Below are 27,916 nucleotides of genomic sequence, written 5' to 3' on the forward strand. Positions count from 1 at the left end.
GTAATAAACTGTAATGTCTGTAATGTAAGACGCCTGAGACGGTGCTACAGGGAGACAGGAAGGACAGCTGATCGTCCTCACAGTGGAAAATTACACGTAACCGTGTGTGTCCCCCCAGACGTGATCGAGAACTTGTAAATGTCTTGGTGGAAGAGTGAGGGAACATCTCACAGCAAGAACTGACCAATCTGGTGCAGTCCATGAGGATGAGATGCACTGTAGGACTTAAAGCAGCTGGAGGCCACCAGATACTGACTGTTCCTTCTGATATCGACCCATCCTTTGTTCAGGGACTCATTACTCCATTTCTGTTCCTCAAACATCTGTGAAACTTGTTCAGTTTATGTCTCAGTCGTTGAATCATGTTAAGAAATTTGCTGGACATATAATCAGTTGAATGTGAGAGGACGTTTCTTAAATATATATCTCCAGAGTGAGACAAAGCTAATTATTTACAAACGCATTTTTCCCCATAATCTTTTTTACTTATCTTTAATAAGGGTGCCAATAATATTTCTGGAGCTGACTGTGTCATCACACTCCTAGTTCTAACAGTTTTCTCTTAAATGAAGAACACAGAAGAAACAGAGCTTTGATATATAATGCCTAAAGAGAAATTACCCATCAGACCTTTGTGTGTTTTCAGATGGAACTTAATCAGAAGGGGCAAAGGTGATTGTTTGTTTTTGTGTGTGTGTAGGGTGTATATGTGTGTGTGTGTGTGTGTGTGTGTGTGTGTGTGTGTACTCACAGCACTCTGAGATTGGGCAGCTGTTGACAGAGATCAGGTGGCAGACTGGTGAGACCTGCTCGGGTCAGAGTGCTGAAACGCGGAGAGCAAGTGAGAGAGATAAAGAACAGTACTAATTAATACTAATTGCACATACATTTTAGACATCATAGTTTTTGAAGTTGTGTGCATACTTGAATGTTGGCCATGTTAAGGCTCCGTCCTAATTGCTCTAATTCGTGTCTGTTTAGTAGCTGCGTGTCACATGGTGTGTGTTGAATAATTTGAGTTCGTTAGTGTTTTCACTCTGGGAAATTCAGTGAGATGTAGTGCAATTTTTACACTTTAACAAGGGCTATAGTATTAGACATTGGCATGTCTAAATTTAGTCTGATGACCCAATTCTTTATTTACAGAACTTGAACAAACACATGGGGTAAAAATGAAGGAACCAGACCTCAGTCCAATCACTCTAAATAAATGATAACCTGCATTACACACTTTGTAAGTGGAAGTGAGCAGGTGGTAAAAGGGTGAAAGTGAGCAAGAAGATGAAAGTGTGTATAGGTAATTAAGTGGGTGCATCTGAGCAGGTGGGTCTGAGCGCTTATATTTGAGTAGATGGATTTGAGTGGGTGGAATTGAGTGCTTTGATTTGAGCCCTTAAATTGAAGTGGGTGAAGCAAGTGGGAGAATTGAGTGAGTAGATTTGAATGGATGAATTTGAGTGGGTGAATTTGAGCAAGTAAATTGGAGTGGATGGGATTTGTGTGGATGACTTTGAGGGGTGGAAGCAAGTGGGTAGTTTTGAGTGAGTAGATCTGAGCAGGTGCGTTTGACTGTGAGGTAGGGAGCTGGTAGATTTGAGCAGGTAGATCTGAGCAGGTGCATTTGACTCTGAGGCAGGGAGCAGGTAGATTTGAGCAGGTGCATTTGACTCTGAGGTAGGGAGCAGGTAGATCTGAGCAGGTGGATTTGAGCAGGTGCATTTGACTCCGAGGTAGGGAGCAGGTAGATCTGAGCAGGTGGATTTGAGCAGGTGCATTTGACTCCGAGGTAGGGAGCAGGTAGAATTGAGCAGGTGCGTTTGACTCTGAGGTAGAGAGCAGGTAGATTTGAGCAGGTGCGTTTGACTGTGAGGTAGGGAGCAGGTAGATTTGAGTAGGTGGATTTTGACCAGGTGGATTTGACTGTGTGGTTCCGAGCAGGTAGATTTGGGTTTGTGGATTTGACCGGGTGGAAGCTAGCAGGTGGATCTGAAGGGTGTATCCGAGTGGGTGGAAGCCAGTGTGTAGAGAACTAAGATTTAATTTGATCGATTTGAGTGGATGGATTTGAGTGAAAGCAAGAGGGTATATTTGAGTGGCTGGATTTGAATAATTGGATTTGATTGGGTGTTAAAGTGCAGGTGGATTTGAGTGAGTAGATCTCACTAGGTTGTACCGAGCAGGTCGATTTGAGCAGATGGAAGCAAGCTGGTAGATTTGAGTAGGTGAATTTGACCAGGCAGAAGTGAGCAGGTAGGTTTACGTGGGTGGATTTAAGCAGGTGGAAGAGAGTGAATGGATTTGAGCAGGTGGATTTGTGTGGGTGGAAGTGAGGGGGTAGATTTGAGCAGGTGGAAAGGGAGGGCGTAGATTTGAGTAGGTGGAAGCAAGGGGTAGATTTGAGCAGGTGGATTTGACTGGGCAGAAGCAAGTGAGTATATATAAGCAGGTGGATTTGAGTTGGTGGAAGCAACAGGTGGAATTGAGCAGGTGGAAGCAAGCTGGTAGATTGAATGGTGTGGGTGAATTTGAATGGGTGTAAGTGAGCAGGTGACAGCAAATGTGTAGATTTGAGTAGGCAGATTTGACTGGACAGAAGTGAGTGGGTAGAAATAAGTGGGTGGATCTGAGCTGGTGTAATTGATTTGAGTGGGTGGATGTATAATCGTAGACATGAGACAAATGTATTTGAAGAAGACGATTTGAGAGAGTGGCTCTGACTGGGTGTGAGTGAGTGGAAGTGATGATGGTACTCACAGCACTTGCAGGCTTGTGGTCCCTGTCAGGTCAGGGAATTCCCGTATCTCAGTGGCGCCATTCAGAGATCTGAAATCAGATTTCAGGACTCATCAGTGAAGCTTGTTATGCTAATGAGCACCACCAGAAGCATCACACGACCTACTGACATTCCCATTTCCATTCCAATATTCTGGGATCCACAGCCGGTGTTCATGATTATTGTGTTACAGTATATGTCTGATGACGTAGCTCCAATTTGAATTCTTTTTTTTTAAATTATTATTATTATGCTTCTGCTATTTTATAAATCTGTTTCTATAAAATAGTTATACTCACAGAGTGTGTAACTGTGGCAAGAATTGGAACGCAGATCTTCCAACAAACTGGATGGGATTCTCGTAGAAATGACTGAGGGGAGAGTTTCAGGGAGAGGATTTAGTGATATTGACCGGCTCTGTTGTAGATCTGGTCATTTTAATGATCAATTTATTAGAATTGCACGAGGGTGTTAACTCTACAGCCATGGTGGTGTGATGAGACTCACATGGTCTGCAGCAGCGGGTTCCCCACAAAAGCTCTCTCAGGAATCATCCTGATGTTATTGTTGTGGAAACCCCTGGAAAGGAAAAGAGAAACACAAATGCACTTGTGTAATACACACACACACTGCTTACTAGTGAGGTGACGATATAACAACATGACAGTATACTGTAAGAAGGAAATGTGAAAGTGTGGTGTGGAAGCAGCTGTCACAGCGAAGCGACACTCGACGCAGACCCACTTCCACACACACTCGTCTCACACCCTCGCAACATCTGCTCCCAGCTCACATGCATTTCTACCATCAAGTTAAGTGAGTTTTTATTTTCTTTTCCTGAAAGGTAACACGCCAGATGGCCCTCATGGAAGGGGGTGCTGTGAACAGATGCATGCTGGGTAATGTTACTCAGGGTTAGTCAGGGTTACTTACAGCTCCTGGAGTTTGTTCAGCGTCCGGATGGCCACGGGAAATTCCTGAAGAGTGTTGAAGTTCAGCTCGCTGGAGAAAAATGAGGGGGTGAAAAAAGAGGGTCATCATAGTAGCAAGTGTTTAGATGTTAGCTGCTCCTGGCTGGAGATTTTTTTTTTTTTTTGGCAGTGCAGAAGTGACACTGGGGTGTTTAACACAGTGGATACACTCGCACCAAATACTAAACCATGTCAGGGTCACATCTGTGCTACAGTCAGTAACTGTACACCTACAAAGACTGTGGGTTGTGTCTACATTGGAATAATGACATGTATATTCAAATATTAAAATCTACTTTTAAGTCCCAAATCCTATATTGCAAGATTTATATCAACTCATTAACTCATTCTATTACGTTATTGTTTCTACAGCAACAACTAATTCGCAAGGACTTGTATGAGGGTTGACGCCCCATATAAACGCCTTAAACGAAGTATATAGAAGTGTTGATATTGTGAAGGTTTCTGAGAGGAGACACTTATTTTGCATTTATCGAAGGAGTTTCCAGTGTCCACACTTTGGAACAGTCAGAAGTAAAGCTGTAAGTAAGTTTTCCGACATGGGGAAAATCTTCAACACAGCGCCTTTGTGGTTTCTCAGTAACGTGGAATTTTTTATTTTGTTGTTAACTTCAAGAGATGAGGCATGGTGAGGAAACTACTGTTTATAGCTGTGATAACGGGGGCTAACTTATGGACATTCCACATCATTGAATGTAACTGTAAACGGATAAAAATGACATTATCACTCTTTAATAAATAAAAACAATTATTATTGGCGAATTGTTGTGGTGTATGAATAATAAAGCACTCTGGGATGAGCTGTTATAAGACAATAATCAAGAATAATGTAGTAACTAACAGTAACTACACTTCATCACACCACCCTATGATTGATTCTTTTCCTACATCTTGACATCCCCAAGTGTTTTATTCTATACTTGTGTGTTGGGGAATTGGTCTATCCATTCTCCTAGATATCCATTTTACGACGTATAGGGAAGCTGCTTTAAGAATGTATGATATGACATTACTTTGAAATATTACAGTACATTTGGCAATTATGGTTATGAGTTAAATTTCTGTTATTGCGATGTTTTTTGGGGGCTGGTTTTCCCAGGACCTGGCAGTCCTGGCTATATCTGTACACTAGATATGGTGCTTTTACTTTTTAACAGGCAGTGTTGAACTCCATATCTATATGTGCCGTCACGTTTTGATACTGTAACTTCATCCCGCGTCCTGCTGCTCCATAACATAAGCAAGCAGCTGGAGATCGGATGGTGTGAGGGGAAATCCTCTCTGGGTTTATGTGGTGTTACAGCTGTTCCGCTCATCCTAACTCACCATGACATGATCTTATTTCGCATACATTATACAATTGCTGCATGCCTTTCATTAACCCTCCTGTAGTGTGCACTACTTGTTTGGTTCTGTTGACCCAGGCATCATTTTTAGATGATGTAACATTCCAAATCCCAAATCTACACTGTATGGTCAAAAGTTTGTGGACACCTGACCATCATGCCCATGTTTGCTCGTTGAACATTCCATTCCAGATGTATCCCCGTTTTGTTATAATAATCTCCAGTCTTCTGGGAAGGCTTTCCTTTAGGTGGCTGTGGGGATTTGTACTATTTCAGCCACAAGAACATTAGTGAGTTCAGGCACTGATGTTGGGTGAGGAGGTCTGGGGTGCAGTCGGTGTTCCAGATCATCCCAAAGGCATTCAATGGGGTTGAGGTCAGGAGTATGTGCAGGACACTCGAGTTCTTCTACAACAACCTTGGCAAACCATGTCTTTGTGGAGCTTTCTTTGTGCATAATGACATTGCCATGCTGGAAAAGGATTGGGGCTCTTAGTTCCTTCCATCCATACACCCATCTTCTATACCGCTTATAATACTGGGTCACGAGGAACCTGGAGCTTATCCCAGAGAGCATCAGGCACAAAGCAGGGTACACCATGGTCAGGGTGCCAATCCATCGCAGGGCACAGTCACATACACATTCACATTCACACGCCCATTCATACACTATGGACACTTTGGACATGCCAATCAGCCTGCCATGCATGTCTTTGGAAACCGGAGTGCCTGGACGAAGCCCCCGCAGCACGGGGAAAACATGCAAGCTCCGCACACACAGGGCTGTGGCGGGAATCGAACCCCCAACCCTGGAGGTGTGAGGCAAACATGCTAAGCCTCCGTGCACCGCCCCTCTTAGTTCAAGTGAAAGGAAATTGTTATGCTACAAACAAAGGCTTCTCCACTAAGTATTTAATAAATTTCAGTTAGCGTGTTCAATATTTTTTTTCCCGTGTCATTCCTCTTCATTACACATAACTTCATTTATGGACTTTAATGTTGTGAATTCTTTATCTTTGCGGATTTCCTGAGTCAATACTGGTGTCTGGTGAAATATAATCTCACTGGAAATATATTTACTGAAAAAAAATGTTGACGCGTTCAATACTTATTTCCTCCACTGTATACAAGCTATATATAAGTGTACACAAGCACCTGTTAGACAAGAAAAAAAAGAAAAAAAAAGACATCCCGTTATCATGATATTGCTTTACGATAAACCCTGATGATAGGTTAGGTTATTATTGTGAGGCAAAAGGAGGCTCAAAGGGAGGAAAAGGAGCTTTTCTTCCCAGCCTGCCTTTAGAAAGGAGTGGCAGAGGGATAATCAGTTAAATAAGAGTATGTTTGGCAGCGTTCCTCCTGACTCATGAAGCTCCATCCTGAGCACTCCGAGCTGAATAGGCGTCATCATCCCCGTAATTATCGCTCTCATCCCTCAGTGCTAAGTGTAAGCTTTCAAAGCAGAATAATCGTTTATGTATTTTAGCTCTTTTTTTTTTTTTTATAAAAAAAGGGGAAGCTGGAAAGCTGCCAGCGTGTTTGAAGTGCAGTGCAGAGGCAGCGCGGCCTTGGCCCATGGCCACACACGCTAAAACACTCACTTTAGTTCAGCTTGTGTGTGTATGCATGTGTGTGCATGTGTGTGCAACAAATATCCCCATTATGATGGACATATGACAGTTTTGACAAATTCCCTTTTTATTGTATTGTGTGAGCATGCAAAACTTTATGGTTTGGCCTGTTTTATATCAATTTGCCAAACTAATGCTAGTTTGTTTCCAGCCTGTTTACTGTAATGCTAGTTTGTTTATTACCCATTTGACTGCAACGCTGGTTCATGTGTTAGCCTGTTTACTGCAATGCTAGTTTGTTTTCAGCCTGTTTACTGTAATGCTAGTTTGTTTCCAGCCTGTTTACTGTAATGCTAGTTTGTTTCCAGCCTGTTTACTGTAATGCTAGTTTGTTTTCAGCCTGTTTACTGTAATGCTAGTTTGTTTATTACCCATTTGACTGTAACGCTGGTTCATGTGTTAGCCTGTTTACTGTAATGCTAGTTTGTTTTCAGCCTGTTTACTGTAATGCTAGTTTGTTTCCAGCCTGTTTACTGTAATGCTAGTTTGTTTTCAGCCTGTTTACTGTAATGCTAGTTTGTTTCCAGCCTGTTTACTGTAATGCTAGTTTGTTTTCAGCCTGTTTACTGTAATGCTAGTTTGTTTATTACCCATTTGACTGTAACGCTGGTTCATGTGTTAGCCTGTTTACTGTAATGCTAGTTTGTTTCCAGCCTGTTTACTGTAATGCTAGTTTGTTTCCAGCCTGTTTACTGTAATGCTAGTTTGTTTCCAGCCTGTTTACTGTAATGCTAGTTTGTTTTCAGCCTGTTTACTGTAATGCTAGTTTGTTTATTACCCATTTGACTGTAACGCTGGTTCATGTGTTAGCCTGTTTACTGTAATGCTAGTTTGTTTTCAGCCTGTTTACTGTAATGCTAGTTTGTTTCCAGCCTGTTTACTGTAATGCTAGTTTGTTTCCAGCCTGTTTACTGTAATGCTAGTTTGTTTTCAGCCTGTTTACTGTAATGCTAGTTTGTTTATTACCCATTTAACTGTAACGCTGGTTCATGTGTTAGCCTGTTTACTGTAATGCTAGTTTGTTTCCAGCCTGTTTACTGTAATGCTAGTTTGTTTTCAGCCTGTTTACTGTAATGCTAGTTTGTTTATTACCCATTTGACTGTAACGCTGGTTCATGTGTTAGCCTGTTTACTGTAATGCTAGTTTGTTTGTTAGTCTATTTGCTATAATGCTAATTTGTTTATTACCCATTTTACTGTAATGCTGGTTCATGTGTTAGTCTGTTTACTGTAATGCTAGTTTGTTTGTTAGCCTGTTTACTATAATGCTACTTTGTTTGCTAGCCTGTTTACTGTAATGCTAGTTTGTTTGTTAGCCTGTTTACTATAATGCTAGTTTGTTTGTTAGCCTGTTTACTGTAATGCTAGTTTATTTGTTAGCCTGTTTACTATAACGCTAATTTGTTTGTGACCCTTTTTACTGTAACGCTGTTTCATGTGTTAGCCTGTTTACTATAATGCTAGTTTGTTTGTTAGTCTGTTTACAATAATGCTGTTTGTGTGTTAGCTTATTTATGATATTACTAGTTGTATGATAAATTATTTGTGTACTATGCTGTTGCAATAAAATTATCCCATATAGCTGATTTTAAAAAAAGATAAAAGAAATACATAAAAAAAGCCATCAATGATATTAATTGTGATTTATGGGACATTATTGTATCAATGTGGTCTGTTCTCCTCACAGTCACAGTTTTTATGCCAAATTGGAACAAAGTTGCGGGTGGAAAAAAAGAAGACTTTTATTTATGTGTTTTTAATTAATTTATTTATTTGGTGTGAGTAAGATCTTGTTTAATATTGGAATCAAAAATAGGCGATGGGGAAAGTTGTACTACAGATAAATAGTGCAAATAAAAAAATGCATGTGCATCACAGTGACCGCCGCATGACGAAACATTCTGGGCTAGTTTCACATGTTTGAGATGTAGCTGGAAATGCTGCAGAGACCGGGCAGTGCTGCTCAGAAGCAGAAATGCAGCAGTCATCTACGTGGTGCTGCGACTGATTTCAAATGAAGTGATGTGTGTACTGTACGTGTGACTCTCAGGGCTCATTGTTTCTCGTAAATCATAAAACAGCATTTTTAGCACTTCAGCAGGCCGTTAAAATAGCAGGTGTGAAAGTCCTGCATGTGCTGAAGACCACCATGACTTGAACATGTGCTGAACACTTTAAAGCCTAGTCATATGTTACATTAGAGAATTATACGTTGGCTCAGAATTCACGGCCCCTTTCAAAATTTCTCATGAAGTTTAATGGTGTTTCTCATGGGGCCTTTTTTTAAATAATAATAATAATAATAATAATAAAAAAATCATTTTATTCTGATCTCCAAGTCAGTGCACTGAGGGGAAGAACATGTGGATTTTTGGCGGTGCAATTTGGAAACGACACGCGCACTTCCTGCAGGAAACCCTGCTCTTTCAAGGAGCTAAATCTTTGAAATAAGATACATTTTCAAAATATTTCCAAAAGCTCTCAAAAGCCGTATTAAACTGTTACCGATCACGATTGAAGTGATGGAGAGAGGGAAGAACAAAGGGACTGAGTGTGAGCTGAAGTGAAAATAATCGCCACGTCTGAAGTTGAAAACTAACCTGACATGAACTGCAGCATTGAGGACAAAGCCTAAAAAGACTTTCAAATAAAAACTGAATTCATACAGGGTTGATGAAACAATGTTCTTGCCTGTATTGTAGTGTTACTTTAGGGACCGTGTCCTAATCAGGGAGTGACTCACTATCCTGGCAACCTTCCTTCCAGATCTGCTTACTGTGACTGATCAAAGCTTCCCGTGTAGGGGTCACCGAGGAGAATGCAACTCAATCTTAACCTCCTTTAACAATTTTAATGATAGGTAAGAGCGTTTTTCGAAGAACATGCTCTGTGTACACCTCGGGAGCTGCGGGATTGCGTTATAAAAGCTCTATTGTTTGCATCTAATACGAAACCGAACTGCCGTGAGTGAATCAAGTCAGGTTATTTCTGTATTAATTTCCCATCATCTCATTGAACCTGGCGCCATGCTGAGCCTTCAGTCAGTGAAATTACAGGGCCTGATACTTAAAAAAACAGGAAATGGCTTTTTATGTTGCCTTTAATCATTGGGGAAAAAAGCGACGATTGCACTTACAGAGTCTCGAGACTGCGCAGGCCCTCGAAGCAGTTCTCTCCCAGAGTCTGGATTAGGTTGTTATGAAGATGCCTGAATACAAAAACAGTCATTAAACGTGAAGAAAGCATCAAAAGCCCTCAGAGATTATAATCATTAGAGCGCAATCATGTCTTATATAAACAGAGACCGCAGCAAAGGCTGAGATAAAGTCAGGTTCAAAAGTCTGAATCAACAACCAAGAACTTTTCAGATGTCATTCTGTCGTACTGTTCAGGTACATTTCTGTTCCTTAAGCTACAAACCATGTAAAGGTACTCCAACACTACATAGTTCCTCTAGCTAAAGGTACAGAAGACATATCCGTGACAGAACCACTTCAGGAACAGGAGTTTGTACCTTAAAACCCCAGTTTAATTCCCGTAATTAACTGTAGAGGGTAGATTTAAAGGTTTATAGGAATTGTTTGGACAGAAATAAACTATTCATGTTTGTTCATGACGGACCTGTTCCTTAAAGACGTAAATACACTGACGATTTATTTTTATATTCTGTTTTAGTCATTGTTTGACCCTAAATCTCTCACTGTTTCAAGTTCCTGTGTGTTTGTGAAGCATAGTTTAGCCTTGAGACTCAGGATTGGCAAAAATGACCAATATATGAGATGGCAATGATAAAAATGACCCAGGCCAAGCAATAAACAAGGAGGAAGTGAGAAGAATGACCTAGATCAGATGGTAAACAAGATCAAGGTAACAAAAATTACCCCAAACAACACATGATGCAAAAGTGACACAAATGAACCCAGTCAAACAATAAATGAGGATGATGTAACAAAAATGACTGACGCCAAACAATACATAAGGTAGAAGTGATAAGAATGACCCAGGCTAAATGATAAATGAGGCAGAAGAGACAAAAATTCCCCAGGCCAAACAATGACTGAGGATGACGTACCAACAACAATGACTCATGCAAACGATACATAAGGTAGAAGTAGCCAAAATGTCCTGGACTAAATAATAAATGAGATAGAAGAGACAAAAATTCCCAAGGTAACAAAATACTGTACATGATGTAGAAGTGACCAAAATGAACCCAGTCACACCATAAATAAGGTATAAACCATGTAAATGTACTACAACGCTACGTAGATCCTCTAGATAAAGGTACAGAAGAAATTCCTGTGATGGAACCACTTCAGGAACAGGAGTTTGTACCTTAAACCCACAGTTTAAGACCCGTAATTAACTATAGAGGGTAGATTTAATGGTTTATAGGAATTGTTTGGCCAGAAATAAACTATTCATGTTTGTTCATGATGGCCCTGTTCCTTAAACACATTAATAACTGAAGATTTATTTTTATATTCTGTTTTAGTCATTGTTTGACCCAAGTTCCTATCTCAAGTTCCTGCGTGTGAAGCATATTTTATCCTTTGGCAAAAATGATCAATTTATGAGGGGGAAGAAACAAAAATGACCCAGGCCAAGCAACAAACAAGGAGGAAGTAGGAAGAATGAGCCAAGCCAAGCAACAAATAAGGAGTTAGTGAGAAGAACGAGCCACGCCAAGCAACAAACAAGGAGTTAGTGAGAAGAATAAACCAGGCCAAGCAACAAACAAGGAGGAAGTAAGAAGAATGAGCCAGGCCAAGCAACAAACAAGGAGTTAGTGAGAAGAACGAGCCAGGCCAAAGAAACAAACAAGGAGAAAGTGAGAAGAACGAGCCAGGCCAAGCAACAAACAAGGAGGAAGTGAGAAGAATGAGCCATGCCAAGCAACAAACAAGGAGTTAGTGAGAAGAATAAACCAGGCCAAGCAACAAACAAGGAGGAAGTGAGAAGAACGAGCCAGGCCAAGCAACAAACAAGGAGGAAGTAGGAAGAACGAGCCAGGCCAAGCAACAAACAAGGAGGAAGTAGGAAGAATGAGCCAGGCCAAGCAACAAACAAGGAGAAAGTGAGAAGAACGAGCCAGGCCAAGCAACAAACAAGGAGGAAGTAGGAAGAATGAGCCAGGCCAAGCAACAAACAAGGAGAAAGTGAGAAGAACGAGCCAGGCCAAGCAACAAACAAGGAGAAAGTGAGAAGAACGAGCCAGGCCAAGCAACAAACAAGGAGAAAGTGAGAAGAACGAGCCAGGCCAAGCAACAAACAAGGAGAAAGTGAGAAGAATGAGCCAGGCCAAGCAACAATCAAGGAGAAAGTGAGAAGAACGAGCCAGGCCAAGCAACAAACAAGGAGAAAGTGAGAAGAAAGAGCCAGGCCAAGCAACAATCAAGGAGAAAGTGAGAAGAACGAGCCAGGCCAAGCAACAAACAAGGAGGAAGTGAGAAGAACGAGCCAGGCCAAGCAACAAACAAGGAGAAAGTGAGAAGAACGAGTCAGGCCAAGCAACAAACAAGGAGGAAGTGAGAAGAACGGGCCAGGCCAAGCAACAAACAAGGAGGATGTAAGAAGAACGGGCCAGGCCAAGCAACAAACAAGGAGGAAGTAGGAAGAACGAGCCAGGCCAAGCAACAAACAAGGAGGATGTAAGAAGAATGGGCCAGGCCAAGCAACAAACAAGGAGGAAGTAGGAAGAACGGGCCAGGCCAAATGATAAACAAAATCGAGGTAACAAATGTTACCCCAAACAATACATGATCCAAAAGTGACAAAAATTAACCAAGTTTGCATTTTAAAATGAACAGAAACAGTTGCAGATTTCGATCCAGACCTTTGGACTTATTCAAAATGTTTTCATTGGGTTCTTGATCTAAAGTTACTCAACAGGTCAAGGGTTCTTTTGTAAGCTTCTGGAGCGGGCTCGTGTTGTTCCAATTCCATTCTGCATTTACAGATAAAATGAACGCCTCAATAAACCACACAAGTAGGAAGTATAAAGAAAGTGTTTACGTACAGCACAACGAGGTTGGACAGGTTCCTGAAGGCGTAGTCGGGGATGTGTGTGATGCGGTTGAGCGCGAGAGTCATTGCCTGCAGGGTTGAAAGGTCACTGAGCGCGCTCACTGGGATGTCGGTTAGTGCGTTGTCATCCAACCACAGGTGGCGTAGAGACCGCATGCCTGAAAACGTCTGAGTGGGAACGTCTGCGATGAGGTTAGCGTCCAGACGTCTGACACAGACAGACACAATGTTTTAAACCGACTGATTAACACACACATTCACACATGCTCATACTACTACTACTACTACTACTACTACTACTAATAATAATAATATCTGACACCAAGCTTTCCGGTTGCTGCTCGTGTCTGTGTTACTTTGCTGTAACTTTGTGTTAACTACAAGTAAATCAATGAAATATTTGTGTTTACAATAAGCAAGTCGTTAATATTTGCAGATATAAAGAGCATGTCTTTGCTGGGTGTTTGTTAGATCCAGGCTTCTGTTGAATCACTCTGGGGTTTAGTGCAGAGGAAACGTTCACTTTGCGTTGTTTCCGCCTCATAAAAGCTCTTTGAAATGAACCGAGGCCTCGAGACTCGGCTGTTTTCTAATCACAGGACACGCGAACAGTTTACTATTGTTCACGTATAAAATTCCTTTGAAGCCGCCACTCCCTCCCGAAGGAAAAACACACACACTACAACACACTCCGTCACGGCTAACTGACTTCTGTCAATCGCGTAATGGACCCAATTAACCCTGACTGCTTTGTCTTTGCCGCTTTCTTTTCTTGGGTTTCTCAGCGTCTGGTTTGATGCAGATCTCCAGTTGATTTGTGTGTGGGTTTTTGAAGCCGTGATTAGCTGCTCGAGCTTGGGCTTGTTTAATAGGCGTTATGACATGCTTGGGTTTTCTCCACCTTTGTGGAATTGTGAAAGTTATCCTTTAGGAGAAAGGATGATTAAAGGACACGCACAGTGGATGCTGGGAAAAGCATGTGGTCAGGTGTAAAGAGTTCGACCACATGGTGTAAAGCACAGACTGATCACTGTAGTTCAATTCCTCTTCGTTACCGTTTTCTTTTCTTCTTCTTTAAAATCTTTTCCTATACACTCTATTTTTTTGTTTTTCAACTGTTTACTTTTCATCCTTTCTTCACCCTCCTCTTCTCTTTTCTTCTTTCTTCTTCTCTTTTACGTTCTCATATTTTTCTTTTCTCTTTGCTTCTCGTGTGTTCTTTTTCTATTCTTTCTCTTCTTGTTTGTCCCCCCCTCTCCCCCCCCTCTTATACATTTCCTTTCTTGCTCTTTTTTACTTAACTCTTACTTCAATCTCCTATGTATTTCCACTCTTCGCTTTTCCCCCCTCTCTTTTCTCACCTCCTCCTCCTTTTCTCCTCCTTTACTCCCCCTCTCCTCTCTCTCATCCCTCTCTTCTCCCCCCTCCTCCCCCTTGCCGCTCAACTGTGGCCTGCCCGTGTCCTCGGTGGAGATGGATGTCCTCCCCATGTCGACACGTTAAGCCTTTGATCTAATGAATTCTGCCCTCCGGATTCCGGGGGCGAGTCGTGATGTATGACAGCGAAGTCGGCCGCGAGCACTTCCTCCACATTCTTCCCCTCCACTGACCTTTCACACTCGTTCATTCCTCACCTCCTCCCCCCATCCCTTGCTCCTGCTCCAGCTTCATTACAGTCAAGGCTAAAAGTCTGAGGGCACTCCCGAGAACTGCTTTAATTTCAACAGTCGACAAACACTACACGATATCATTTCATCATTCTTCATAAATAACAGTGCAGTTTGGTGAGTTCTGATTGGCTGAGAGGAGTGGGGACTTTATTAACTGGTGTATTAGGCAAAGAAAATAACGCCGTTATAGGAAAATAATCAACAGTGCTTTGGTGTGTTGAAGCCGACTTACGTTTAGCAAGCAAAAATGGATTATTTTCCTACAACAGCACGCCCTGAAGAGTTTTATTCCTCATATACCACATTTTATTTAGTAAAGAACTATACATCATATTTATTATTATTTATAGTTACATTAAATATTGTGGAACCTCCGCGAGACAACCTAAACATCTGACTGTTACAAAGCACTGACACTGGAGACTCCTGCCATAAAAGTTAAGTAAACGTGTTCAAACAAAAATGTTAAAAAATCAACGATTATACAATTTTCTGTGATAAATATATACTTTTTATAATATGCTTAATATTAGGCTTTGATGTTGACCGACAAGCCCCTGTTTTCCATTGTTAAATATTCGAACGAGCGCATTAATATAAACCTGTGATTTGCAGCTGCACTACTGTCAGAGCTGCTGTTACAGGAAATTATCCCACACATTCTGACCAATCAGAATCGAGAATTCAACAACACTGGGTGTAACCGGTGTTAAATAATAATGCAAATTTTGGAAAATAGGGCTTGGCTGAAGAAGACGACGCGTTCGATTTTCACTAAGCGATCGATGAAAAACAAACCGAGAACAAGTGTGTGTATAAATAATAATATGTGTGTATAAATAAAGATGATAAAGTGTCATGTCATGATATAGTATACTGTATTTCATTATATCATACATAAAATGTCCCAGATATAGACATTTGTGCAAGTCAAACTAAAATAAATACTAAAATGAAATACAACGATAAAGTCTGCTTGAGCTCTTACCAAATATCTCGGTGGTTCTGCATATCCAGTGTTTTTACAGAGCTGAGAATGTGCCGTAATCCTATAATGGAATATAACGTAAAGCTTTTTTGGCTCCACCTGTTAGCACTCGTCTGCTCCAGGCGCCAGTGGACGTCGGCTCCTGAAGCCCTCGCCCGGTAATTAACCCCAACCACATCTTATCATTAACCTAATGGCGTGTTGGGTGAGTATCAAGTTCAGCTGTGTAGGATTCACCTCGCAGACTCAGCGCTCCTCAGTGCTACACACAGGTGTGTGTCAGCCACTGTAAACTTTATCATTACATATTATATCGTAATTGTACAATGCTATTCTATTTTGTGCAGGAAATTAGCTTGTGGTTTTTTGTAAATAAAAAAGCATGACAATGACATGTTAAGCAATTTGCTTGTATTGCAATAACCTGCTGCGTATACCAAACACATAATAACTGAAATCAGCTTCTGAGGCGAGTAAACATTCCATTCCGACAAATTTACTGTCAACTACAGACGTTGCGTCCATTCCATCGATTCCGCCATGTTTTGTTACTGACACACCCCCGACTCGGAGACTCCGAGCTCAAAGATAATCCCACTTGCAATTACGACTTTGTGGTGGCGTTCACGTGCGCTCAACTCGTAAATACGATCTTTCCGATATGACTTGAGCACACCAAAAGGCCAGACAAGCGAGGCAGTGTTCCAGTTCCACTCGGATCATAGGGAACTAGTTAGGAAGGGGCCTGCTGGAGTGGAGGAAAGAGGGAAGAGAGGGAAAATTACACTCGCTTTTGAGAGTATCTCGCTGCACGTTCTACGTCTTCCTCATGGCTTCCAGATGAACGTGGATTTTAATTCACACTTCGTCATCGTACTCTGGAGCAAAGACACTCAGAAACAGCAGCTGCCTCATCGAAAGAGCCCTGAAACATGAAAACTCTCTCCTCATCACATCCTCGCTGAACTACAGTGCAACACAAGGAAACTCAAGAGTTTATTCGCCGAGCTGAAGATGCATCTGGAACCAGTGACTACTAATGATCTGCTTATGAAGCCGGACTAGGCAGGAAAGAAAGAACGTGAGGAAGAATGGAAAGAACGAAAGAAAGATATAAAGAAAGAAGAAAGAAAGAATGAATGAATGAATGTGGAAATAAAGAATGAATGAAAATGAAAGAAAAAAAGAACGAAGGAAAGAAATGTGTAAATAAGAAAGAATGAATTAAAATGAATGAATGAAAGAAAGAAAGACAAAAGGAAGAAATCTGGAAATGAAGAGTGAATGAATGAAAATGAAATGAGCAAAGAAAGAAAAAGAAATAAAGAATGAATGAACGAATGAGTGAATGAAAGAAAGGAAGAAGGAAAAAGAATGAACAAAAGAATGAAAGAAAGAACGAAAGAAAGAAAGAAAGAAATGAGTAAAGAAAGAACAAAAAGAAAGAAAGATATGTGGAAATAAAGAATGAATGAAAATGAAAGAAACAAGAAAGAAATGGGTCAATAAAAAGGAAAGAATTAAAATGAAAGAAAGAAAGAAAGAAAGAAAGAATAAAATGAATAAAGAAAGAAATCTGGAAACGAAGCATGAATGAATGAAAATGAAATGAGCAAAGAAAGAAAGAAAGAAAGAAATGAGTAAAGAAAAAAGAAATGTGGAAGGGAAGAAAGAAAAAAGAAAGAAAGAATGAATGAAAGAAAGAAAGAAATGAAAAAGAAATTAGGAAAGAAAAAAGAAATGTGGAAAGAAAGAAAGAAAGAATGAATGAATGAACAAAAGAATGAACAAAAGAAAGAAATGAGTAAAGAAAGAAATAACGAACAAAATGATGCAAGAAAAACAAAAGAAAGAACAAAAGAAAGAAAGAAATTTGGAAATAAAGCACAAACGAATGAAAAAGAAATAGGAAAGAAAGAAAGAAAGAAAGAACAAAACAAGGAAATAACCATAACTAACTAACTACCGCTAACCAGCTGCTAAAGCGGAGAGGTTGCTTCATGCTGCAGGGGCGGAGCTTGAGGCGTGCGCACACAGTACAGTGCGTGTGAAGCGCTGACTCATGGTGCGCAGTAGCACTTTTGGTCATGTTTGTCCACACTTTCACTGAAAGTAATTATGGGATCGTGTGCACTGAGCACGACGATCCTAACCCCGCCCCCGCAGGCTCCTGACACTGAGCTGATCTGGCGTCTGTTTCAGAGACTTTACAGGTTCTAAATACGGTTTAAAATGCGTTCAGATACGCAGTGAATGTAACAGCGCTGAGGGAAAAACACAGGAACACCGCAGTCGCAGCTAGCCGGCCTGATCGCTAGCTAACGCATTAAACAGCGTCGCCTTTCTGCTGTTTTCACATAACAGAGGCGTACGTCACGTTGAGCTGCTTCCTGATTTGCGAGTGGATTGTTGTGCTTTGGCCTGGAGTGCGGCTGCATGAGCACCTGTTTTACTGCGTGTAAACACATTCTCCCTACTGGGGCAAACAATAAACAACATAACCACCTTAATAGGCGTATAAAGAACAGAGGCTCACTGCCTTTACTGCCTTAGAGACGAGGCCAAGGATGACATCATCACCCCAAGCCAAATGCTACACCCTTATATGGTATTTCTTTTCAATTATTTGTGCTCTTTTTTTTTTTATAATGAAGCTTTTTGCAGCTGAATACGCTGAATAAATGACCAATGAAATGAACTGATAATGATGATGATGATGATGATGAAGGCTCACAGTGAAAGCAGGTTGGGCAGTTCCCATGGATCTTCACTCTCCAGTCTCTCCAGCTGGTTGTTCTGCAGCATCCTGAAAAAAGACAAAGTTTTAAAACAGTGAAGCTGTAAATATGAATTTTGAATCGTCTGCGCGAGAGAAGCTCAAACGACACCTCTTAATGTTTCATGACAAATGTAAATAGCTTTTTTTTTATTTATTTATTATGGTCTAAATAATTAGTAATACTGCAGATGCATTATGGTATTGTACCTGCACTATAACTGTGCTCTTTGTGTTTACATTATTTGTTTTTTATTACTATTTATTTTTTGTTGTTTAACTCGTTCATTTAATTTAACCTGATGCTCCAAAAAAAATTTTTTTTTCCAAAGAATATACCACTCCATCTTCTTCCTTTCTGCTCCTTTCTTCCTTGCTTTTTCATAACTTTATCATTTGACTCATTATTTCTTTTTTTCTTTTCTTTCTTTTCTGTTTATCATCATTCCACCTGTCATGTCCTTTGAGTTTTGCTTTCTTTCAAAACTCTGTCCATCATACTTTTTTCTTTCTTTTTTTTATTTTCTTTCTAAACATCATTCCACTCATCTTTTATCCTTTGTCTTTCGACACTCCGTCAAATTTCTTTCTCTTTCTTTCTTCCTTTCCATTTCCCTTTCTTTCTTTCTGTCTTTCTTTTCTGCCCCGTTCTTCCAAACTCGCTTTACTTTACCGTTCTTATCACCATTCCATTCATCCCTTCTTTTATTCTTTGTCTTTCAACACTCCATCAAATTTCTTTCTCTTTCTTTCTTTCTTTCTTTCTTTCTTTCTGCCCCGTTCGTCCAAACTCACTTTACTTACTTATCTTTCTTATCACCATTCCGCTCATCCCTTCTTTTATTGTTTGTCTTTCAGCACTCCAACAAATTTCTTTCTTTCTTTCCTTTCTTTCTTTCTGCCCCGTTCTTCCAAAACTCACTTTACTTATTCATCTTTCTTATCACCATTCCGCTCATCTCTTCTTTCAACATCCATCTATTTTTCTTTATCACCTCTTTATGATCTTCGTTGTTTGTTTAAAAATGAAGAAGAGAAAACAGAAGGCAAAGAAAGAAAGAAGGAAAGAAAGAAATGAAAAAAATTGTCGAAAAAAAGTAAAAATGAACTCTGTAGTGAAGTGCTTCAGGCTGCAATCATCACAGAAGAAGAAGAAGAAGAAGAAGAAGGATCACAACTCGTTCATTAGGACACTTAAATTGGAGTTTGTTTGTTTTTTATTAAAGAAGGGATAACTTTATACACCTTTCAACAGAGCAAGGAGAAAAAGAAGGAAAGAGAGAAATTGTGAAGGATAAGAGAATTAAGGAGTGAATAGGAAGGAGGAGGAACCGCTTGGGTGGGCTGCTGATGTCATGCTTGTAGAACCAGCTGAATAAAAGAGAGGAAAAGTGAGGGAGAAACTGAGAGAACAATAGAGCTCAAAGCAAATTATTCCAACATGAGAGAGAGAGAGAGGGAACAGATCTTTAAATTTCACGGCAGACAGCTTTATCACGTCCAATCGGCTGAAACCTCTGACATTCGAGAAAAGAGAGACGCCTGTTTCTTACGGAGAATAGACGAGTCTTTGTGAAGGAGACGTCTTTATCGAGGAGATGGCGCTGCCACAACAGCCATTGTGAAGCCAGACTTCAAACACGACATAAAGAACAGGCCTCTGTTCTCCTGCACTCATTAGAATATAACAACGTTTTTATTCATCCGCTTTTTCCTCTGGACTGACACCCCCCTCCCCTCCAATCTCATCCCACCCCATCCTGGCCCGTCCCTGTCCCTCTTCTCCCGTTCATAGTCTCACTCAAAAGTTCATTATTGCACAAGATTTTCATCTGAGTTCATAATCCTGGGTTCAAGGAGAGCCACAAGTGTTTATTATACATTTCTACAACAACACTTCCTCACTCTTCACTAATAAAAATCCGAAACAGACTCGGCGTTCCAATCACCGAACACACACTCATTATGATCACTCACTTTCTTTAGGTAGTTCTTTTCCTTGCACATTCCTTGCTTTAGCTTTTAAATAAAACTGGACATTTTGAAGAAAGAAAGAAAGAAAGAAAGAAAGAGAAGGAAGACAGGAATGGATCGATGGAATGATATTGACATTTGAAAAAGTCAGAACAAAAGAAAAAACAAGGAAGGAAAGAATGAAGGAAGGAAAAGAAAAAAAGAAAAAGAAAGAAAGATACTAGAAATTGATGGATGGATGGATGGAGTGATATTGAAAGATTTTTGAGAAGGAAGGAACAAAGGAAGGGAAAAATAAAGAAAATGGTATATGGAAAGATGACGGATGGAGTGTTGAAAGATATTAAAGAAAGAAAGAAAGAAAATTGATGGCATTTTGAAAGATAGAAACGGATGGATAGATGGAGTGCTATTAAAATATATTTAAGAAATAAAGAAATAAAGAAACAAAGAAACAAAGACCAAGGATGGAATTTTAAAAGGGAATTGAAGGATATTTAAAATAGAAAGAAAGAAAGATAATGGATGGCGTTTTGAAAGAGAAATAGATGGATGGATGGATGGATGGATGGATAGTGAATGATATTTTAAATAGAAAAAAAAAGAAAGGTAAAAATAATGGATGGAATTTTGAAAGATAAATGGATGGATGGATGGATGGATGGAGAGATATTGAAGGATATTTAAAATAGAAAGGAAGAAAATAAATGTAATTTTGAAAGAGAGACGGATGGATGGATGGATGAAGTGATGGAGTGATATTGAAGGATATTTAAAATAGAAAGTAAGAAAGAAAAAAGATGGATGGAATTTTGAAAGACAAATGGATGGATGGATGGATGGATGGAGAGATATTGAAGGATATTTAAAATAGAAAGGAAGAAAATAAATGTAATTTTGAAAGAGAGACGGATGGATGGATGGATGGATGAAGTGATGGAGTGATATTGAAGGATATTTAAAATAGAAAGTAAGAAAGAAAAAAGATGGATGGAATTTTGAAAGACAAATGGATGGATGGATGGATGGATGGAGAGATATTGAAGGATATTTAAAACAGAAAGGAAGAAAATAAATGTAATTTTGAAAGAGAGATGGATGGATGGATGGATGGATGGATGGAGTGATATTGAAGGATATTTAAAATAGAATGAAAGAAGAAAGAAAGAAGGAAAGAATGAATGAAAGGAAGGAAAATAATGGATGGAATTTTGAAAGATAAATGGATGGATGCATGGACGGATGGAGAGATATTGAAGGATATTTAAAATAGAATTAAAGAAAGAAAGAAAGAAAGAAAGGATTCAGGACAGCTTTTGTGGGACATGTCAGGTATTTATTAGTAGTCTGATGTGTTTGGAGTGGGTGAACGACAGCCAGCTGGTTTATCCTGCGTGGGGAGTTTGTTATGGTTAGCCCGTAGTGAAGTTCTTCAGTAGCTACAGAACTCGGCTAGTCACTAGCAGGACACGTTTATGTGTCTCTGCGTTTCTGTATCTCACACTCGGCTGTATCAGAGAGTGACTCATCCAGGGTGCGTGCTCGCCTCGCCTCGCCTCGTCTCACCTCGCCTCGCCTCGGTGTGTGGTGTGTATTTATTGCTCTAGCATGCTAACACAATCCGGCTCAAGCCTAGCATGTTTGACAGGATGGAGAGCAAAATACACAGATCGGATAATGACAGGCATCAGAAACCAACAGACGTGGTTTCCTTTTCTACACTCTAATTTAGCTAGCTAGGGTTAGTGCACTAGTTTGTGTCTATTGGCCTACAGTTGCAGAGACGACTATATCACGCATATTTATATTTATATTTATATACGTGAGCGAACAGAGCAGCGTGCTGCGAGGTTACAGCGGACAATCCAAGAGTTCTGCTTTTTCATCCAGCTTCATTCAGCAGCTTTCATAACACTGCTTACCGTAACACACATAGTGTACACGCGATCCTGAAACTTTCCCGCGTACCTATTCACAGTTCCTGAATCATGATTGGTCAATCTCGGTTTAAGGGAGGAGTTTAGCGAAGTGTTTAAAATCTGACCCCAGATCAGCTTTAAAGTCTGAGCTCCTTATTTTAGCCACAATTAATGGTAATATTACGAGTGTGTGTGTGTGTGTGTGTGTGTACGTACAGGATTTTGAGACCGGTGAGGCCATGGAGGGCGGAGCCACTGATGTGTCGGAGCTGATTCCCAGAGAGACGCCTGCAAAGGAAGTAAATTGACAGTGAGACACACAACTCTGACACCATTACCAGAAGTGTGTGCGTCTGTGTTTGTGTGTGTTTGTGTGTGTGTGTGTGTGTGTGTGTGTGTGTGTGAGACAGAGAGAGAGAGAGAGAGAGAGAGAGAGAGAGAGAGAGAGAGAGATTTTTGAGGTCCAGCTGTGGAAAAGTTTCACTTTTAAGGATTTCGATATGTCAGTTTTAATTATTACTGCAGTTAGGCCTTAGATGCGTAAAACTTTCTCTCACTCTCTCTATCTCTCTCTTTCTCACTCTCTTTCTCTCTATCTATTTCTTCTTCTCTTTTTTCTTTTATTTTCTTTACATTCTTTCTACATTCTTTCTCTACTTGTCTGTCACACTCTTTTTTCTCTCTCACTCTTACCCTCTCTGTGTCTCTCTGTCACTCCTTCTCTCACTCTTTTTTGTATCTCTTTCCAGTGTTTCTTCTGTTTTTCCATCACTGTCTCCATCTTTGCCTCTGTTAGAGTCTGTCTATTTTTCCAAATCTTCCATTCTTTCTGTCTCTCTTGGTCTGTCTATCTGTCTGTCTTTGCCAGTGTTTTTTCCCCATGTCTCTCTTTACTCCCTTTTCAGTCACTAAATCATTTTTCTTATTCACTCACTTTTTGTCTTGCTCTCTGTCCCTGTCTCTGTCTTGTCTCTCTGTCTCTTTCTCTTTGTGTTTCTGTCCTTCTCTCAGTGCGTCTGTTTCTCTCTTTCTCAGTGCCTGTCTTTTCCTTCACTTCTTTCTTCTTAATTTTTGATGTCTCTCTGTCTTTCCATCTCTCCATCACTCTCCCTCACTGTCTCATGGTCTAGCTCTTCCCCTGTCTATCTGTCTGTCTTGCATGATGTATGTGTGTGTGTGTTTCCCTTGAGGGGAAGAACTCGATATCCCCACAGCGTTAGAGTCTTTTGTCACCGCACATTTGGACTCCATAAAGATCAATATGAAGTAAACACGCACACAAACGCTGGAGGTTTTTAGTAGCTGACACACTGGGCCATGCCAAACCACACTGAGTTTAGGCGTGAACAAAGCACCATCACACCATTACACACATGCATGGAGTTGTCAGCCATAACAATTTCCAAACAACATTAGAGTAAAACGAGAGGTGTGAGATTCGACAGCTTGGTGCTCAGTCAGGCGTTTGAGCGATGAGTCGATCGGCACTAGATAGCATTAGCGGTGAATATTATAAACATTTATGAAAATAACATAAAAATCCCCACGGAAATCCTGTCAGGTTATCTTATCGTAGCCTGCTAACCTAGCTAGTGTTAGGGTATTATTAACATATTTGATCATGACTCAAATTCTGTCAGGTTAGCTCATGTTAGCTAGCTGGCTATTATCAGCGGTGAGGATATCAACATTCTGCAGAGGACTGAAAAAAAAAAAGTCCTCTCAGAAATCCTCTCAGGTTAGCTCATGTTAGCTAGCTGGCTGTTATTAGCAGTGAGGATATTGACATTCTTCAGATGCCTGGGAGGAAAAAAATCCTCTCAGCAATCCTTTCAGGTTAGCTCATGCTAATTAGCCGGCTAGCATTTACAGTGAGGAAATGAACATTCAAAAGATGACAAAACATTCTCTCAGAAATCCTGTCAGGTTAGCTTATTTTAGCCTGCTAACCAGGCTAATGTTAGCAAAGAGTATTATGAACATATTTAAAAATGTCATAATTGTTTTCTCAGAGCTGCTTAAAACTATGTGACCAAATAAAATACAGATTATCAACACACGATCTTTGGATAAAAGTGGCTGCTATCAGGCTTATAGTCTTTTATCTGTTACTGTTAGCCAACAGTGTTGCTAACTAAGCTGTAGTTTTGTATCTGGCTAATTGCTAAGCAGTTTTATGTCTTTTCAAGGCATGATATAGGCTATAAAAACCAGACTATTTTGCTTTTTTTATTTTTATTTTTATTTCAAGCAGCATTTGTCTTAAAATTCTCATAGACATCCTGTCAGGATCGCTCATTCCAACTATCTGGCTATTAATAGCAGTAAGGATATCAACAGTCTGAAGATGACTGGGGGGAGGGCGGATCCTCTCGGCAATCCTGTCAGGTTAGCTCAAGCTAATTGTATATTTATTGCTCTTTTAGAAACCTTGTCAGGTTAGCTTATTTTAGCCTGCTAACCAGGCTACAGTTAGCAAAGAGTATTATGAATATATTTAAAAACGACTTCTTGAAATCCTGTCAGCATAGCTCATGTTAGCTTTAGCAGAGTAGATATAAACATTCTGAATATAACTCAACTAAAATCAATCAGAAATTCTGTCTGGTTAGCTCATATTAGCCTACTAACTAGTGTTAGAAAAGAGCATTATTAACATATTTTAATATGACTTCTGAATATGAATCCTGTCGGTGCAGCTCATCTTCTGAACATTCTGAAAATGACTGAAAAATTCTTCTTCAGAAATCCTGTCAGGTTAGCTTATGTTAGCTAGATGGCTGTGAACTTCCTTCTTCCTATTTAAAGATATTTATATATTGACTTGCTAGCTAGCTAAATGCAACTGCAGGAGTGGTGTCTGGTAATGTAATAAAAATGCAATGTGTCTTATAACCATTGTTTTAAAATGTTCTGTCCTAATACAACCTCTTTTAAAGTTTCAAAAGCCACAGCCGCTAACCTCATCACTCAACCCAACCATAACTGTTTGTTTCACACACCAGTTGGAAGATTTACAATTCTTACTCATTTGGGGTAATTCAAATGTTTTTTTTTTTCTGCTTTGTTGTTTTATTTTGTGAGAGCACAACACCAATATCAGTGTCACTCCAAACTATAAAACACCTCCATCATTCGAGTCGGATTCCAGCTTTTCCCGCCTTTTTTCCACCGAGTCTGCATGATTACAAAGCTTGTTTTTTCTTCTTTTTTACGATGAAGCCAAATTTGAGCGTTTTTTATTTTGAAATACAGTATGTAATGGGAACAAGTTTCAATCAGGAACATTTTATTTTAGCAAGGATCTGAGAATTCTGAGAATTAAGGACGGATGGTTAGCATTAGCAAACCCTCCATGCTAGGCATCTGTATTCTCTTAGACGCCTCATTGGGGGCCAAAATACCATAAAACTTTAATCATGTCCCTATTTTTTTGCGAAGGGGGGGGTTCATTTGCGTTTGTTTGCGGAGAAGTAATTGCACTCGTAACCGAGGAGGACTATTGTATGCACGGGGGAAAAAGAAAAATAAGATCCTGTCAGGCGCTTCGCTTCGATGTAGCCTCAGTTTCCCTCGACGTTTGGCCGCTGCTCAGTGAAATCTGTGTAGATAGATGTGTTGTTTTTATTTTTTTTCCACACCGGCCATGATCCATGTGTATGGTGCTTGTCATCCGATCATAACACAGAACTTTATTTATTGTACTTTATTGGACAACTATTTGTTGACTAATTCTCCCTCGCAGCTAGGAACACATTTGTTTTGCATTTCATTTTCCACCCATCAACTCAACTCAACTGGACTGTCAGCCTCAGTGGGAAATGGACTGGTCTTCACCTTGCATTTTAAAAGACATACGCATAAAAAACTACGCCCTGCCTCACATAACCACACACACAAAAGAATTAGTGTAATGCGAACCTTGCACTGTGAATAATGCTGTTCTGCTCTCTGTGCACGTTAAATTACGCCAATGAAGTCTGCGACCTGTTATAAACCTCGTGCTCAATAAAATAAACATAGTGTTATATTAACCTATAAATATATTAAATAATCATTTGTTATAGAAAACCCGTCTTCTGAACTGTAAATTCTACTAACACTGCATTTAAAATAGCCTGTTGCTACATTCCCTGCTGAAAAAAACAATAGAAACCATTACAGAAATTCTAATGGTTTTAATTTTTATAATAGGAATTGTATTGGTTTTAATGGAAGCTATAATGGTTCTTGTGTGTCTCTACTAGTAATGTGTTGGATTCTATTGGTGGCATGTTTATGTCTAGTGGAAACCTAATAGAATATGTCCCAAAACACATTACATTTGTTAATGGTTTTAATGGTATTTGTAGTGGAAACCATTAGAATTTATGTAATGGTTTCTATTGTTTTTTTTTCAGCAGGGTTAGCATTGAAGATGTCAATAATATTGTTTTACAAATGTGCAATGTGCATTGTGCATTCTCAGAATAGAATGTTAGGATCTCACAAAATAAAATACAGATTATCTACATATGATCTTCGGATAAAAGTGGCTGCTATCAGGCTTAAAGTCTTTCATCTGTCCCAGTTAGCCAACAGTGCTGCTAACAATGCTGTAGCTTTTGTATCTGGCTAATTTCTAAGCAGTTTTAGGTCTTTTCAAGGCTATAGGTTATGCAAACCAGACTATTTTAAGCAGCATTTTTATTTTAAAAACGGTATTTCTGTTATTTGAGGATCTGTGTTTGTTATATGTGATAATTATGTGCGTCTAGGATGCACTATGGGAAGAAGTCAAGCTGGCGGAGGAAGTGTGATGCTCTGGGCAATGTTCTGCTGGGAAACCTTGGGTTCTGGCATTCATGTGGATGTTACTTTGACACGTACCACCTGCCTAAACATTGTTGCAGACCAAGTACACCTCTTCATGGCAACGGTATTCCCTAATGTCAGTGGCCTCTTTCAGCAGGATAATGCACCCTGACACACTGCAAAAATGTTCAGGAATGGTTTGAGGAACATGACAGAGTTCAAGGTGTCGACTCAGCCTTCAAATTCCCCAGATCTCAGTCCAATCGAGCATCTGGACAAACAAGTCTGGACAAACAAGTCCGATCCATGGAGGCCCCACTTCGCAACTTACAGCACTTAAAGGATCTGCTCCTAACGTCTTGGTGCCAGATACCACAGCACACCTTCACGAGGCACGGACTTGTGGAGTCCGTGCCTCGACAGTTCAGGGCAGTTTTGGTGCAGTTTTGACCTACACAATGTTAGGCAGGTGGTTTTAATGTTATCGGTGTATATTTGTGTTACAGATGATACTACCATTGTCTAATATCAAGTGTCTTATAATCTTACAGTAAACACCAAACACCAAACACCAAAGAAGTTCATTCATTTAGAGTCGTCTTACAATCTGAAAGTAGATGATGAACTATTCCTTAAATACAAAGATTTTACATTTTTGGCAATAGTGGGGAATCTGTAACAAAACATTTTTAAAAACTGTTCATTTCTAGACTTTCTAGCTTGCTTATGTCTCGCCCATCATGCACTTGTCTAAAGTATCGATCTAAAGTAGGAGCTAGCCATCAAAACCCTGTAACGAGAAATAAGTCATTGAGTGCATCAACACCTGCGTGTGTTGGATGCCATCAGCACCACTGCTTCTTGATTTTGGCTTAAACATGTACAGTCTCAGTGGCTAAGATGCTGTCCTCACTAACATATCTGCCAGGTGGAGGTAAAGATAGTGCTGAGAACTTAGAAAACCCATCATTAAAGGCTGCTAGTTAAGCAAATGTAAACTTCTAGCTAAGTTCTTTTATATTG

General features: G+C 39.9%; 1 protein-coding gene across 1 annotated transcript in view; it reads right to left on the reverse strand.

Moving 5' to 3' along the window:
- The window catches only part of LOC128619066 (leucine-rich repeat-containing G-protein coupled receptor 6), an 86,657-nt gene that overhangs the window by 9,278 nt on the left and 49,463 nt on the right, over positions 1 to 27,916 (reverse strand). Inside the window, exons 3-11 of the mRNA XM_053642930.1 lie at positions 22,316 to 22,387; positions 18,165 to 18,236; positions 12,765 to 12,980; positions 9,882 to 9,953; positions 3,707 to 3,775; positions 3,281 to 3,352; positions 3,073 to 3,144; positions 2,755 to 2,823; positions 752 to 823 (exon numbers count right to left, since the gene is read on the reverse strand). Coding sequence (XP_053498905.1) covers positions 752 to 823; positions 2,755 to 2,823; positions 3,073 to 3,144; positions 3,281 to 3,352; positions 3,707 to 3,775; positions 9,882 to 9,953; positions 12,765 to 12,980; positions 18,165 to 18,236; positions 22,316 to 22,387 — 786 coding nt within the window. The remainder of the gene's footprint in view (positions 1 to 751; positions 824 to 2,754; positions 2,824 to 3,072; positions 3,145 to 3,280; positions 3,353 to 3,706; positions 3,776 to 9,881; positions 9,954 to 12,764; positions 12,981 to 18,164; positions 18,237 to 22,315; positions 22,388 to 27,916) is intronic.

Source organism: Ictalurus furcatus, chromosome 15 (genome assembly GCF_023375685.1).
Source record: "Ictalurus furcatus strain D&B chromosome 15, Billie_1.0, whole genome shotgun sequence".
NCBI lineage: Eukaryota > Metazoa > Chordata > Actinopteri > Siluriformes > Ictaluridae > Ictalurus > Ictalurus furcatus.